The 17,038-nt window shown below is 40.2% G+C and overlaps 1 protein-coding gene across 2 annotated transcripts in view; it reads right to left on the bottom strand.

Annotated features, from left to right (window-relative positions):
* Window positions 1–17,038, bottom strand: part of PACRG (parkin coregulated) — a 487,647-nt gene that overhangs the window by 89,733 nt on the left and 380,876 nt on the right. Inside the window, exon 7 of one of the 2 annotated variants that reach the window (XM_057739447.1) lies at window positions 16,809–16,824. The exons of the other annotated variant lie outside the window; for it this stretch is intronic. Within the exon in view, the coding sequence (XP_057595430.1) occupies window positions 16,809–16,824 (16 nt within the window). The remainder of the gene's footprint in view (window positions 1–16,808; window positions 16,825–17,038) is intronic. 2 annotated transcript variants of the gene reach the window in all.

The following is a 17,038-nucleotide window of genomic DNA, read 5'->3' on the forward strand; positions in this document are numbered from 1 at the left end:
CAGGATTGGTGGTGCCCGTCTCTAAGCCTAAATTTGCCTTTCTCAAAAATGGGGATAAAATGAACCTTACTTCTTAGGGATGATGTGAGGTTTAAATCAAATAATCCAGATAAGCCCTTAGGGCGGTATCTGGCATTTGGTAAATACTCAGTACATTTTAACTATTATTATTATGACTTAGATGGAAATGACCAAAGAAGAGTGGATTTGGGAGGAGAAATAAAGAGTTGTGTGTTGAAGGTTACTTTTGTGTCCCCTATTTAGATATCCAAATGCATGTAATGAGTGGATAGATGTTCATACAAATTGGAAGGGTGGTTAGGGCTGAACGTATGAGTCTTTTATTATTTATCTTTTTTGTTTGTTTGTTTCACCACGTGTGGCACGCATGATCTTAGTTTCTCGACCAGAGATTGAACCCATGCCCCCTGCCATGGTGGTGCAGACAGGGAAATCCCTGAACATATAAATCCTGGATTCAGTCATCTCTATGTACGTAAAATGATTTAAAACCATGTACTAGAACAGCGCTCCTCAACAGAACAGGCACTATTGACATTTCGTGTCCATAAGTCTCTGTTGTGGAGGGCTGCCCTGTGCCTCATCGGATGTTTACAGCAGTTTCCCTACCCTTGGCACAAGAGATGCCTACAGCATGTCCTCCAGTTGTGACAAAAGTGTCTCCAGACATGGCCAAGTGACCCCCACAGGCGCAGTTGTTTCGAGGTGTAGCTGGAAGAGACATGGCCCGAGTCCGGAGCCCTGTGGCCTGCACGGGCACGAGGAGCCAGCACAGAGTGTGGGGGGAGTGACCAGTGAGCTGGGAAGGACACTGGGAGCCTCTAGTCCCTGAATCCAAGAAGGTTGCATCAGGGTGAGCGGACCTGTTAGTTGCTGAACGTTTGAGTGAGCTGAGGACAGGAGCTGACGTTTTGGCAAGACGGAGGCTCTCAGGGACTGGACAAGATGTATCTTAGTGTGGCAAAGGGGCTAAAGGGGAATTGAGTGGGCTGTGGAGGGATGGGGTCAGGTGCTGGGGAGGTGAGTACAGAGAGTGTGGGCACCACTGTGAGGAGTTTTGTTGAAGAGAAAAACAGAAATGGTGTGAAAAACATTAAAGAATGTGGGAGGAACAAGGAATTTTTTTAAATTTATTTTGTTTATTGGCTGCATTGGGTCTTCATTGCTGCGCACGGGCTTTTCTCTAGTTGCGGTGAGTGGGGGTTTCTCATTGTGGTGGCTTCTTTTGTTGTGGAGCACGGGCTCTAGGGACACAGGTTTCAGTAGTTGTGGCATGTGGGCTCAGTAGTTGTGGCTCACAGGCTCTAGAGCACAGGCTCAGTAGTTGTGGTGCACGGGCTTAGTTGCTCTGTGGCATGTGGGATCTTCCCCGACCAGGGCTCGAATCCATGTCCCCTGCATTGGCAGGTGGACTCTTAACCACTGCTCCACCAGGGAAGTCCCAGGAATTTTTAAAACATGACAGATGCAGTAGAAAGAATCAGAAATAAAACTTTTGGGTAGGTAAGAGAGCATGGGTTGCAGCACAACTTGTGGGGCTGGCTTTAGATAACTGTGCACAGAGCACTGTGTCAGCGGTAAGAGGAAGGGAAGCAGGATAGATGGGTACAGGTGTAGGTAAGCTGATATACAGTATATATATATTTTTGGTGAGAAGGTGCGGTAGTTCTCGTGATGCTTCTGTTTTCTCAGGAAAATCGGAAGCTCATTGCTTAGCAGAGAATGAGGAATGAAACAGTTACCTAAGAGAGTGCAAATATGAATTCCCCAGGGATGTGTAGAAAGCTTGTTGCTTACTTGAGCTGTATGGTTATGGAATTGGTGTAGTGTTGGTCTATGATTGGGCTACTCCCTGCTTCTCCCTCCTTGTATGGACTCTGATATCCACCGAGATCAGCCCACACCCTCCCACTCCTGCTTCCTACAGTTTTTGGGCTGGCCCCCTGCTGTGGGTGGGTGGACTTCCTAAGTCTGAGCTGCCGTGTGGAGCTGGGAGCTTGTTTTACCCTTTCTGGCATTATCCCTAGAACCACAGGGCTGCACCCCTATAACTTCTGCAGGGAATGTTCGACCTCACTCAGCAACCTCAGCCTCCACCACCAAGCCCTGCAGCTGTCCCCTCACACTTGTGCCCTGAGCCCAGTCCTTTTAGGGCTTAATGTACGTTCTGAATGAAATTGGGAAGGTTCGTTTGCACAGTTGTGTTAGTGGAATGCTAGTGGGTATTTCAAAGCCCCTCACAGGGAAACAAATTCTGTAGGTGCAGCAAAGAGAAATGATCATTGCCTTCAAATGCATTGCTGAAGGATTTAATTAACCCAGGAAAGCCGAAAGCAAGTAGATTGAATATTGTAAACTTGTAGTGCTGGTTTGTAACAGCAGAACCGTAAATAATAGGTGGTTTTGTTCTTGGAAGATGGTATCCTGAGTAAAATTGATTAAACTAAATTGGACTGGAGATGGGGAGAAATACAGTAACGGTGCCAGTCCTGAGTTTCACATTATTATAAAGTATCACTGTGTGTGTGTGTTTGTGTGCACAAGCGCGCATATGTGTTGGGGAGTGTGGATGGTGGGTAGTTGGTGTTTGTGGAGGAATCTCTGAAGCAGTCAGACTCAACTTTGATTTTCTTAAACCATCAAGCTCTAATTTGCATTTTAGATTTCTTTTTATATCAATACTTCTCATCTAGCTCAGCTCTACATTAATTACAGTGTTTCCAAGCATTTATAAATATTTCTCTAAAAATCCTGCCTTGAGCTTTTGTTCCTCTTCATTTTCTTCCCCTTTTTTCTTGATGGCAGTCTCGTGACTCTGATGGTCATGTGGTTCTTGCTGCCCCAGCTTCCATCAGGTTTTGGTCTAAGGTCTTCTCCTTCAGTTTCCTTGATAATATGAAGTCCCTGAGTTACCAGCTCTTTCTCTCCTGTATTCTCTCACCCACTGGGGAAGAGATACTCTCTTGCTGCTCCCAAGGCTGAGTTCCACATCGTCTCCAGTGTTCTGTTTCTTTAGTGCAAATGGTAAGAAAACTGGCTCCATGCACTGTCTATAAGAGCCAGCTCTCTCCTACCCAGTTAAATGTTGGGGTCTCCAGGGTTCCCTCAATGAGAATTTTCTCTTCATTTCTTTGTTTTCCATGGGTGATCTCATAAACCAACACGGCCATGCAGGTGGCTATCTTTCCAGCCCATATCTCTCATAAATATCCCTAAGACATGAATTCTACTTGCTTAGTGGCTGTTTCCACATTGATGTCCCATAAGCATCATCCACTCAACACACCTAAAACTGAAATCATCACATTTCCCTTAAACATTCTTTTTTCTGAATTCAGCTCTAAGTTAATGTCATTGATGTCTACCTAGTAAAGGAAATGGAATCTACTGAAATAGACCCCAGAAGAGACAGAAAACAGACTAATAACAATGACTAAAGTTATTAAAGCTATTAATAAGTTACCTTTAAAATACGCCATACCCAGGTGGCTTTAGAAGTTAATTCAATTCTCCATGGAACAGTTATTTCCCTACTTCATCCTGTTTAAACTCTATTAATAGAAAGAAGCCTCCACAATCCTTTTGTTAAATGATGATAGCATACCACTGATATCAAAGCTTGATAGAAATAGCTCTAAATTAGATAATTATTCAAAATATTACAAAATCTTAAAGTAATTATTAAAGAGCTTTAGCAGTACATTGAAAGAAAAATACCTCAAATAAGTGGCACTTATTTCCTGAATGTATGGGTGGAACAATAAAAAAATTATAAATGGGTTAAATTAATTTATACTGGTATATTAAAGTTTAAAGGAGGGGAATAATATAAATTATATAGGAGATTCCAAAAGAGGCATTTTGGAAAACATCGGCATCCATGTCTGATGTTAAAAACTGTAGGTAAGGTAGGAATTGATGGTTTCTTTCTTAAGCCACCACTCAGCTTAAAGATATAACACTAAAAATATTCCTATTAAAAATCTGAAACAAGACAAGGATGTTGACCACTGCTACAACTGTTTAAAACTGTTATTGAAATAGTAGCCAATGATGTTAAATGAGAGAAATAAATAAAAAGTATAAATATTGGAAGAGTTATCGCTATCCTTTGCAGATTTTATGATTAATACCCAGATAATACAAAGCAAATCACCCCAAAACTATTAAAAATAAGATAATTCCAACAGATTACAAATATACACACAAGTGTACTGTGTATAAATAATTATCAATGAGAAAATACAGTAAAAGAAATGGAAGGAAGCAAGCCATTTACAATAGCAAAACAAATGAAACAGAGCAAAACAAAACAACCAGACAAAATAAGAGACAACACCTAGGAATAACTTAAGTGAGAACTTAAAAATTATATAAAGAAAACTTTAAAACTCTACTGAAGGACTTAAAAGGAAGGCTTGATGACATGATATTCTATGTATAGCAATTCTACTTGAAATGTCCTATAAATTTAATGTGACTTTTTCTGGGCAACCAGAAAAATCTAGTTTTCTTATGAGAAGAAAAAAATAAGGAAAAATAAACATGTGAGAATAGCCTAGCAAATTCTGGAAAGAAGGTTAGTGATTAGGGACTAGCCTCACAAGATATTGAAACCTGGCTGTCCAATATGATAGCCACTAGTCACATGTGACTTTTGGAAATATAAATTAATTAAAATACAAAAATTAAAAATTTCACTCCCAGTCACACAAGCCACATTTCAAGGACTGGATGTGATGAGTCGTACTGTATTGAACAGAGGAAAGAGAGGATAGTGCTCTATTAAACATATTATTAAGATTTGATAATAAAAAAAGTTTGGTTCTCAAGAGGTAACAGTTAAGAAAAGAACTGAGTCCAATATTAGATCCAAATAGGGTGGGAAATTATAGATTGTGATAAAGGTTGTGTTTTGAAGGTGAAGAAAAGAGAGGCTATTTTTTATACAATGTTGGGCGAATTGACTTACCATTTGAAAAAAACACACAGCTGGGTCTTAGTCTCTTTGTTTACACCCACATACATTCCAAGTAGAACAAAGATTTAAAATGTAAAAACAAAATTAAGCAAACTCCCTTACTTTTCCAGAAGAAAGGATGAGTGAATTTATCTATAAATTGGAAGTGCAGATATTTGCAATGCATATAACTGACAAAGGGCTAATTTCCTTAATTTACAAAAAGCTCACACCTCTCAATAAGAGACAACCAAAACAGTTTTTAAAAAGGAGCAAAAAAGTGTAAATAGGGACTCTATAAGAAAATAAATACCCGTGGACAGTAATCATATGAAGAGATACTCAATCCCACTCACCACGAAAGAAATACCCCCAAATATTTTAGTGTATGTTCCTAAATAAGAACATTCTTCTACATACCACAATAAAGTCCTGAAATCAGGAAACGACACTGATACGTTAACCACAATAAAGTCCTGAAATCAGGAAACGACACTGATACGTTAATACCATCTAATCCTCAACTTCATTCAAATGTTTCCAGTTGTCCCGATGACATTCTTTATAAGAGATGATCCAGTCCAGAGTCATGTGTTGTATTTGAACGTGATGTCTCCTTATTTTCCTTCAGCCTGGAACAGTTCTTCAGCTTTCCTTGACTTTCATGCCCTTGACATTTATAAAGATTACAGACCAGCTATTTTGTAAAATGCTTCTCAATTTGGGTTTGTCTAATATTTCCTAATGATTAGATTCAGACTTTGCATGCTGGCAAGGCTATCACACTGCCTTCTATCAGGTGGCATGTGACTTTGATTTGTCCCCTTATTGGTCATGTTAACTTTGATTAAGGTAGTGCCTGCCAAGCATCTCCATGGTAAAGTCACTCTTCTTCCCTTTGCAGCTGATGGTATTTTGTGGGGAGATTCTGTGAGATTATGTAAATATACAGTTCCTTGTCAAATTTATTCAGGTATTTATGTAGATTAGCATAGATGCATTAATTCCTAATTTTTTTCATTGGGCTGTACTTCAGCTTACTGCCATTATTTATGCCGACACATCTGTTTGTTCCTAGGTTGGCAAGTGGGGACCTTTCAGGCAGGTGTCTGGGTCCCTTGCACATGTTCCATTCTTAAGCTTTTTTTCTCTTTCTTTCTCCCTCCTTCCCTTCCTCCCTCTCTTTCTTCCACTCTCCGTCCTCTCCCCCTCCCCGCTTTCTTCCTCACTTAGCTCTCTTCACTGCTCAGCTTGTACTTTCCCTGCCTTAGTCCTGGGATCAGCCATTACTCCAAGAAGCATTACTTCCTCCTGGGGGAGAATGGTATTTAAAACCCCAAATCCAGGTACTAGTTGTGCTCATTGCTTTCGGGGTGTCACTGCTCCCAGGCTTCTCAGGGGACAGCACTACAGGTACGCTCACACATAGCTACAACCACATCTATTTCTGCATCTGTCTTTATGCACATTGAAAAGTCTGAGTTCACACCAGTATCTCTGAATCTAACCCAATGGTACATATTACATTCTAATTGGCCATCTTTCCACTTCCGTAGCTCCCTCTGCTCGCATCGTCCTTTTTATATTGGCTTATCTGACCTATCCCTGCATGTGACCAGTGTCCACGGCCACCCCTGCCCTGCACCCCATGACCGCTTTGGCACAGATGCCCTTCTTGCACTCTGTTCCAGTCTCCTTCTTAGGGCCACTGGCCTTGCTTCCCGCCATGTGGATGGTCTGCCCACTCTTCTCAGGCTCTGAGCCCTCCCTCTGGACCATGGCTCCTCCCAGTGCCCGTGAATGCTGACTCTGCTGGGCCTTACCTCGCAGCCTGGACTGCATCCTTGGAAGAGGAAATACTCTCTCATCCTGCATTTCCTGTTTGCTTATTTCCCTAGTTCCCAGCCAAGCTTGAGAGGACTGCAAAAGCAGGAGGCTCAACCGTTTTGAGGTGGGAAGGAACTAGGAAACCACCTTTTATTGTAATAGCCACAGTAAGCAAAATGTTTTCAGGAGTTATTTTATGTGCAACGGATTTAAATACTGTACTGAAAACCATGGCAAGTTTGTTCCTGTTCAAAGTCTTTTATTTTAGTTCCATTATAGAGACATGATGCCTGGATTTGTTATAAAAATACTCAATCAAATATGGTAAAGGTCTAAATTCTCATGAAAAAAAGAGAATGTATGTAAGTCTGCGTATGTAAGCCTTACATTTCTGTGTTACTGGTAGATAGGATAAGGAAAAACATTTTGATCATCATGGTAAGTTTTAAAACAATTATTATTATTATTATTATTTTTAAGCTCTTTATTGGAATATAATTGCTTTACACTCTTGTACCAGCTTTTGAGGTACACCAAAGTGAATCAGCTGTATTTAGACATATATCCCCATATCTCCTCCCTCCCGCGACTCCCCTCCACCCTCCCTGTCCTGGCCCTCTAAAGCATCACCCATCATCGAGTTGACCTCCCTTTGTTATACAGCAACTTCCCACTAACTATTTTACAGTTGGTAGTGTATCTATGTCTATGCTACTCTCTCACTTTGTCCCAGCTTCCCCTTCGCCCCTCGTCCCTCAGCCCCGTGTCCTCAAGTCCATTCTCTACATCTGCATCTTTATTCTTGCCCTGTTACTGGGTTCACCTGTACCATTTTTTTTAGATTCCATATATATGAGTTAGCATCCGGTATTTGTTTTTCTCTTTCTGGCTTACTTTGCTCTGTATGACAGTCTCTGGGTCTATCCACCTCATTACATATAGTTCAATTTCATTCCTTTTATGGCTGAGTAATATTCCATTGTGTATATGTGCCACATCTTCTTTATCCATTCATCTATTGATGGGCATTTAGGTGGCTTTCATGTCCTGGCTATTGTAAATAGTGCTGCAATAACAATTATTTAGAGTGACCTCAGGTGTCTATTCATTTAAGCTATAAAATGGACTCTACTATGTGGAAAACATTACTGAAACCAAGCATTAATGTTTTCATTAAACCAAGGATAGAATAGTACACAGGTTTACGAAATGATCCTGCAAGAGGTGAGGTGGTTGCACAATTTGCACATAAGCACTAAAGAATCACCACATTTCCTGGAGAAGAACTTCTGACTCTGTCACAAAAGGTCAGCTTTAAGTGTTGCTGTCATAATGACACTGTTAAGAGCCAAAAGGATTTTTTTAAAGAGAGAAAGTTCTCCTGTTAGAACCTATCAGGCAAGCCTAAGAGAAAAAATAGTATCATCAAATAAAGCTTCAGTGAAGTAATAAAGACTGTTATTAAGGCCATGTTACTTGAAGGAATATATTGTTACATTGTAGGCAGCTTTAGGGCTGTTTACAATCTGATTAAATAGGGTATAGCAGTCAGATGTGACTGGGTCAGCATTTGGACTCCTGAAATGAAACGCCTTCTTTTCCCCCCAAACGTGGTTCACTGACTTAAACAGCTTGCTGCTTCTTATTTAATATGTTCTGTGTTTGGCACTATTCTAAGGAGGAAACGCCTTTTTAAAAATTCAGGGTTTTGCCCCTGGTACCCCAAACTGGGTGTGCCATGAACGGATGCTATTTTATACTCAGCATAAGTAAAGGGAACAGATACTCGTACATATTTCATTGAGAGTCTACTCCTAGCTTGAATCCAGTCATTTAAAGGCTGCTTTAATATGCATTAACCAAGTTAATCCCCTCAACATACCTCTGCGGCAGATTACATCCATGTGATGCAGACGGGGGAGCTAATGCTTAGAGTTTACTGCCCTCACCTTCAGAAATGGATGCACTCAGCTGGGGGCCAGACCTTCCAAGGCCACGCATAGGGCCCTGGTGGTCTCTGCTTTATTCTTGGTGGAGATTTTTTTTTTTTTAAAGCTCTTTATTGAAATATAATTGCTTTACACTCTTGTACCAACTTTTGAGGTACACCAAAGTGAATCAGCTGTATTTAGATATATATCCCCATATCCCCTCCCTCCTGCGACTCCCTCCTACTCTCCCTGTCCTGGCCCTCTAAGGCATCACCCATCATTGAGTTGACCTCCCTTTGTTATACAGCAACTTCCCACTAGCTATCTATTTTACAGTTGGTAGTGTAAATATGTCTATGCTACTCTCTCACTTCCTCCCAGCTTCCCCTTCGCCCACCCCACCCCCCACCCCGTGTCCTCAAGTCCATTCTCTACATCTGCATCTTTATTCTTGCCCTGTCACTGGGTTCATCAGTATCATTCCTTTTTTTTTTAGATTCCATATATATGAGTTAGCATACGGTATCTGTTTTTCTCTTTCTGGCTTACTTCACTCTGTATGACAGTCTCTGGGTCTATCCACCTCATTACATATAGCTCCATTTCATTCCTTTTTATAGCTGAGTAATATTCCATTGTATATATGTGCCACATCTTCTTTATCCATTCATCTATTGATGGGCATTTAGGTGGCTTCCATGTCCTGGCTATTGTAAATAGTGCTGCAATGAACATTATGGCACATGTTTCTTTTTGGATTAAGGTTTTCTTTGGGTATATGCCCAGTAGTGGGATTACTGGGTCGTATGGTAGTTCTATTTGTAGTTTTTTAAGGAACCTCCAAATTGTTTTCCATAGTGGCTGTACTAACTTACATTCCCACCAACAGTGCAGGAGAGTTCCCTTTTCTTTGGTGGAGATATTTTTAATGAGGACTCTCCAATGGACATTTTTTGTCCTCATGTTCAAAAGTTACTGTAGATCACTGGGTACTTGGCATTATATTACATTCTAGAATTTTGCACATTACAGAATGGATGCGACTTTGATAGAAAAATATCTAAACTTCTTCAATAGTTCTTCTATAAACATTTGAAAAGAAATATGTATGGGGCCCAGATAACATCCACTAAGAGCAGCCAATTAATTCATTATGCTGGCCTCCCTTAACAGTCTCATTATAATTGTCTGTTTACTCATTGGACTGCTCTGTTTACCTTTAATGGTATTTTTCTAAAATGTGGAGGAATAAGCTATGACTCTCATGGCACATTTCACTGTGGAGACACTGCCAACAGTTACATTAACAGAGCATCTGGCTGAGAACAGGTCCCCCAGTGGAAACCATCTGATCTTCTTAGAGAATGTTGGGTGGCTTGGCTCAAGGACTGTACTTACTGGCTGTGGAATGGAGTGTTGATATTAACAGACTGTCTTAGACTTGATTTACTGCTGAGTCACAGTGGCTTTTTCAAGAAAAATAACAAATGTGAAGGTACATGTTTGCGTATTTCAGACATATGAAATAGCCGCAATATTCAGTTGTTAATTTAAAATATGATATTTCCTTTATGTCATATGATTCATATCAAATTATAGTTTGAATGCATCGGAACCTTGTTCAAGTATTAACTAGGTTTATGCATGTTTATTTCACACATAAGGAAAAAAATCAATATGAAGGAAATTAAAAAACTCAGTAAAGTCATAATATTCCTTTAGAATAAACATTATGTAGTAGTTGTCTCATTTTGTGCTAGCCTCATCTGTGAAATTAGATAATCCCTGTACCATAACCTATCAATATTAACAATTATTTGTTGTTTGTACCATTCAACCTCTACTTTATACCCAACCACTCACTGTAGTTTGTTGTTGTTGTTGTTGTTTTTATAGATTTAGGCATTGATTAACGAAATACAAAATGCTAGATCAACTTACAACTACTTTCAACCTTACCCACCAAAATCCATCTTCTGGTTCCTCTCAAAGTTCCACATCCACAGTGAGGTGGTTGTCACATTAATACTGTTTAGATCTACTCCAACCGCTCTTTATTAAGGCTACTGAGAAATCTGGATGATAAGATGCTCTTTTTCAGGGCCACTCATCACATTTGCTGATAAATGCTAACAATAGTTCTCTGTGTACTTCCTTTACTAAATTCACCCAACACCTTGTCAACAGGGAAAGGTGTCAGAAAAATGTGCCTAATATTGCTCACAACCTTATTTAGTAAATGAATTTGAGTGCTAGGCTATAGATTACTCTGACTTGTGCTTCTATTTGTAGCTGCTCTCAAATACAGCTTGCCTAGCCACTCCTATTACATTTTCTTTTAAAGGAAGTCTAGTATGAAAGAGGAAAATTGTAATAAATTAGGAGAAAAATATCCTCTCACACTAGCTAAGGTGATTTTCTGCTTACCAATCTAACATTAGACCAGTATTTTTAATAGAAAGATGATTTTTTTTTTCTTTTTCTCCTACCAGCATTGTAATATCAATTCTAAGAGATGCTACTTCACACAGTTTGAGGTGGACATTTATATTAATGAAATACATGTCTAGAACTGTCCCTTTCTCCAAATTAGTTCACATTTTATTCCACACAAAGAGGATACATATATTTTTGGATTGTAAGTAATATTTTAGTATTCTTTTTGGGAGTCATTGCACTAAAATCCTAGGAATCTATATCAAAAAGGTGAAATCCAAGCAGCTTAAAGCCCACAACATGCCAAAACTAGCTAAATAAAATGTATGATTTGTTTGTTTTTTGATACAACTTATTAGTTAATATAGAGAAGATTCTAATTTTTAATAAATTGAACATTCTTTTTATTTATTTATTTTTACTTTTTGAAACTAAATTTATTTTATCTTATTTTTATACAAACATAATTTTAAAAATTTATTCATTTTTGGTTTTCCAACAGTTTAATTTTTATATTTTTAAATTTTTATTTTATACTGCAGTGTAGTTGGTTTACAGTGTTGGGTTAGTTTCAGGTACACAGCAAAGTAATTTAGTTATACATATACATATATCTATTCTTTTTCAGATTCTTATCCCATATAGGTTATTACAGAGTCCTGAGTAGAGTTCCTACGCTATACAGTAGGGTCTTTGTTGATTACCTATTCTACATACATGTGTGTGCATACGTTAACCCCAAACTCCTGATTTATCCTTCCCCCAACCTCTCCCCTTTGGTAACCATAAGTTTGTTTTCTAAGTCTGTGAGTCTGTTTCTGTTTTGTAAATAATTTCATTTGTATCATTTTTTAGATTCCACATATAAATGATATCATATGATATTTGTCTCTCTAACATTCATTTTAAAAAGAAACATTTAGTGTCAATTTGATCTCTGCTGTTTTCTTTTTTTAATTTATATTCTGTGAGAAATGACCACTTTCACCAAATCACCTTCTTCCTGTCTTGATGGAATGGATTATATTACATCTTAGGAAAAGAAAAGACTATGAAAGAAAAATAAAGCTCAGAAATAGCTTTTTTTCCCAATTCTTTAGAGTATTTGCTTTATTTAGTAAATTAAGCAGAAATAAACTTTGGACTAAATTATGTGATATAAACTAGCTTACTAACAGGATAAAACCAGTTTAACTACAATGGAATTCAAATTGGCTATTAAGTTATGCTCATGTAGACAGTGGCAATATGTTAGACAACTGTGAAGAGGAAAGGAAGCACCGCCGACAGTCTGTGCCCCCAAACAGGCCACTTCCATATGCTTTCCAACGCCTGACAGCTTTGCAGCCCAAGTCCCAACTCCTTCTCAGCGACATCCATATGGTATCCACAGATTGAGAGCTTGCCTTTTCTAAGACAGTCAAGTCTCACTTGGTATTCTATTGCACTGAATATTTGTGAACAGCGATTCATAATCTTGTTGCAAAAAGAAGATTATGGACACTAGATTCTCCCACCTTTTGTAAAGACACAGTTATGGATCCTGACAGTTTTATATTTTAATTTTATAGAAAAATTAATTGCATGCATTTTAATCTAATGTAAGAATGGATCAGGCTACCATTTATGCATTAGGTAGTGGGGAGTCAGAAAAGAAGAACAAATATGTAACTGGGCTTCTATGTTACTGTTTTGATATGTAAACAGAAGGGAGTTGAGTTCAGTGGAACTGCCAGATATACAATGAGCAAAAATGTGAACAAAGGATTTTCTTCCAGAATGGCAACTGATTTTAGTATTTCTTGAGGTTTATTCACATGTTGCAGATTTTAGGTTTTACATATTTATTTCTTTGCTCATTGAACATTTGTTGTTTTCAGATTATTTTGAAACCCTGGGCATCACCTGTTTCATTTGGCAAAGACAATAGGCAGTGGTCATTATTTCCATTTCGCTTGAGAGATTAACCATATTCTAAATTATAAATAAAAGGATGAGAGCACAGAATACTTTTAAAAAAGGAAAGCCTGCTTTCTTAGTAGGAGATAAATACTGTTTGGACAGTAGATTATAGGAAGTGTGTGTTCTTATGTTGGTAAAAATTTTTTTTTCATTTAAATAAATTTTTCACTTTCTATAAAGCTTTTTGTTAAAAAACAGTCAGAACATTGATACATTGGCAAATATCTACAAATTATGAAAGAAAAATATAAAATCCTGGAGAAACATTCAACATAGAACCAGTAAGCTGAAAATGCATAATAACTGCGTTTTCCTTACATTTCCCTCCTCTTTCTAGATGCCTCTGTCCCTTTTCCCTCTCCTCCTCTGCAGCATGTTTATAATCTTTTATACTGTCCTCCTTTTTTAGCTTCTGACAGCCTGCCATAGCTTTTGGCTGTAGGACCTTCCTATTACCTGGTTCCGTATCTCCTAGTTTCTAGGTGTTTTGTGTGTTACGGACGGCCCCAAGTTCCTCGTGTCCCACACGTGATTGGTGGGGGTAAGGAAGAAGAAAAGGGGATGTAGTACACAGATGGGGTATTTCATCTCTGTCAACATTTTCACCTATACATACAAAAACACGCACATGCAGAAAAGCATTAATCCGAGGGGAAATGGTGAGAGTTTTTGTATTGATATGTATAATCCTGGAGAAATACTCCGATAACACAAAGGTGGGTCGGAATTTATAACAAAAGAACCTGAAACCCAACAATCTATCGGTTACCTATTAAAATATATGAATACTTCTAGAGGAGAATTATCTGGAGGCCAACCTAGTATTCACAATCCTATCGCACAACTTTTTACAAACACGTGCAAACACAGTTATTGCCTGTGCTCCCGAGTGCCTGTGAATGAAACCACAAAAGAGAAACTACCCTTTAGGGATGGGAAACTCCCAAAGCTATCACAGAATTCAAATCAGATATCACTGCATAATTTTAGTTCCTTTAAAACTTAATCATCATTTTTCTTAGAAATCACTATTTATCATAAACGTGGACACTTGTTTTTAATTATTTGCGCATGCAGTCTGTTTTCACCTTACAGGGACGAATTAAAACCTCACTAAGCTAAGAAATGCTGCCAACAACTGCATCTTAGAAAATGACTGGTATGTACTGCAGAAGCTGTGCGCCCAGTCACTTGCAGCGACCTGCTTTAACGAGGAAGAACTCTTACATTCAGTGCCTAATTGACAGGTAACTTCTCTTCATTTTATTTTCAAAATGCTTAGTCTTATGAAGCTCCAGGACCACAAGAGTGTGGGTACACTGCCTGCGGCCCTTTCTGATGAGTTGGTGGCACATGTATTATATGTGAGTAAGCCCAGAGTCTGCCACCATTGTCCTACAGATTCAGAAGGAGCGGAACTAACTTTTCCTTTAGGCCCTGGAAGTGCGTGGACACTGAAACAGTTATCATGGGAGCTAATGAATTGAAGCAGGAAAAGCATCAACCACAGACCTGAGGCTAACAGAGTTCCTTTCCTCATCACAATAAATCTTCAGAAAAGATGCGTTTGATCCACAGACAGGGTGTTTCCTTCATCTCAAATTGTTTAAGTCAACTGGCTTTGAGCGAGTGACAATCGCGGGTGGGCAGGTGGGAGGAGCAGAGGGAGACAATGACCTGCTCCGGGGCCGTCAGTCGTGGCAAACAGGTATAGAAGGTGCTTACTCCCGAGGGTACCCCAAGACTGTGTGGCTCCCCTAACTCTTCCTTGTGGAGATTTCACTGCACAGCCCATCAAACAGACTAGAGATGAAAAGGTGCCCGTGGACTGAATTCTCGCTGGTGGGTTTGGAATCCTGGCCTCCTAGCCACTCCTTCAGGATTCTTTATTCACAACCACGGACAAAAGTACTTCCCGAGGCCCAGATAATCTGGCTTTTTCTCAATTATTCATGAGATTCAGGCAAAACTGCATATTTGTATTTCATTTTTTTGGTATGAATTGCTGCAATTGCAGAAGCCTCTCCAGGTCAGCTCAGCTTACTCTTGCTCATTTCAGTATGAAAACCATCATTACAACTACTTCTCTTTGAACTCTGAGCGTGGGGAATTCTGAAAATTTGACAGTTGGTGGTAATTTATGTAACTTGTTCTATTACTGCTGGCAGAATGTGGGAAAACATCGGAATGAAACTCTGAATCTATAATATACATGTACGTATATACACATATACATTTATATAATTTTTTAAGAGCAGTAAAAGACAGAAATGGCATAGCACGGGGACAGGAGAGGGGCTCAGATCCCTCACTGCGTGAGGCTCCCATTCACACAGACAACTTTTACTCCTAGTGACGACTTATTTCTAACTATCAAGCAGCAGGCACACAGAGCTCTTGCCTCCCGCTTCTTTGCTCTCTGCGCGTCTCACCTGCCCACCCCGGCCCCGGCGCGGGTGTTGGTGGGGACAGCTCCCCTCACCGCCTCCCTCTCACACACCTGTCTGCTGAGCCACAGGCCCACCTGTCCAGCTGCCTCCCGGAGTCTTTCCGCAGGCCTGCTGAAATCCCATCTGCTCACGAGGTTCGTGCCCTCCGCCTGAAACGCCTCCCCCTCTGCTGGCTACTCTAATTCCTCCTGTCCCGCAAAGTCCAGCTCTAATCACGCCTCTGGGAAGCCCCCCAGTTAGGACTCCTAGGTACCTCCGAGCTCCAGGGATTCTGGCTTGCCCTCCCGCATTGAACCAGAGCCGCCTTCATATAAAGGAGTAGAAATATCGACTAACATTTGTAATATGATTTGGATTCACAGGGGCCTTTGCAGACATCTGACACTTGCAGAGACCTCTCGAGGTAGGTTAACATCCCATCTTACAAATGTGAAAACAGAACGGTTAGACTAGCTGATTCCAGGCTGCACAGGTGACGTGATGGGGCTGAGGCTGGCGACTGGGACCCGCAAGCTCAGGCACTTAGGGTGCACTGCGCCACCCGCTGAGGGTGAGGCCTTCGCTTGGTCCTCTCTGTCTCCCCACGGACCTGGAGCCAGCAGGGAGTGTTTGTTGAGCTGAAGTGGGGAAGGAGGGGGAGAAGAAAGGAGCTACGGGGCTGAGGGTCCTGATGCCACCCCAGGCCTGACGGTCAAGAGGAGAGGCTCCCTACGCAGCCAGACCCTTACGAGGCTCCCAACCAGGGGCGCAGGGGGGGTCTGTTCCACTCTATCTGCTACGGTTCCGGTTCTAAAAGAGATTGGGACAGAAACGAATGTCTGCAGGACACAGAACTAAGAAAGACCCCGTTGTGAAACTATTGATAGTTTAGATTTCCTGGTTCGTTTTAAAATTTATATGTACTCTTAAGCATTAATAGAATACATGTAATCTAATGAAGTAGAAAATGAGTTTGTGAAAAACCCTTTTTGTAAATTAAAAGTTTTCACTAATTTTATTAAAGTATTTTTTTCTTAATGCTACTTTAAAAGTATCTTCCCATACATTTCTCTCTAACTTTCCTTATAATTATTTACAAATTATAAGATAAGAAATAGTAAATATCATTTATGGAACTCATCCTCTACAGAACATAGGAAAGCCTGCTCACAGAAGGGTTAGAAATGTCCAACGAGAACCCAGGGGACAGGAAGCCGCTGAGAGGCAGGGCCCACGTTCTGCTGGTCCAGCCCGCACCCTGGCTCCTGGGAGCTGGGAGTGGGCCAGTTTCCCTATGTCAGGTTGCCAGGAGAGCAGGGAAAGCAGGGCGTCCCAGGGCAATGACGTGTAAGAACAGGGTGACCATCCATCCCTGGTTTAGCCGTGCAAGGCCTGTGTCCTGGGAAACCTCTCAGTCCCGAGCAGACTGGGACAGTTGGCCACCCTAAGAAAGGATCATAAAAGAATGTCAA

The sequence above is a fragment of the Hippopotamus amphibius genome, chromosome 6 (genome assembly GCF_030028045.1).
Source record: "Hippopotamus amphibius kiboko isolate mHipAmp2 chromosome 6, mHipAmp2.hap2, whole genome shotgun sequence".
NCBI lineage: Eukaryota > Metazoa > Chordata > Mammalia > Artiodactyla > Hippopotamidae > Hippopotamus > Hippopotamus amphibius.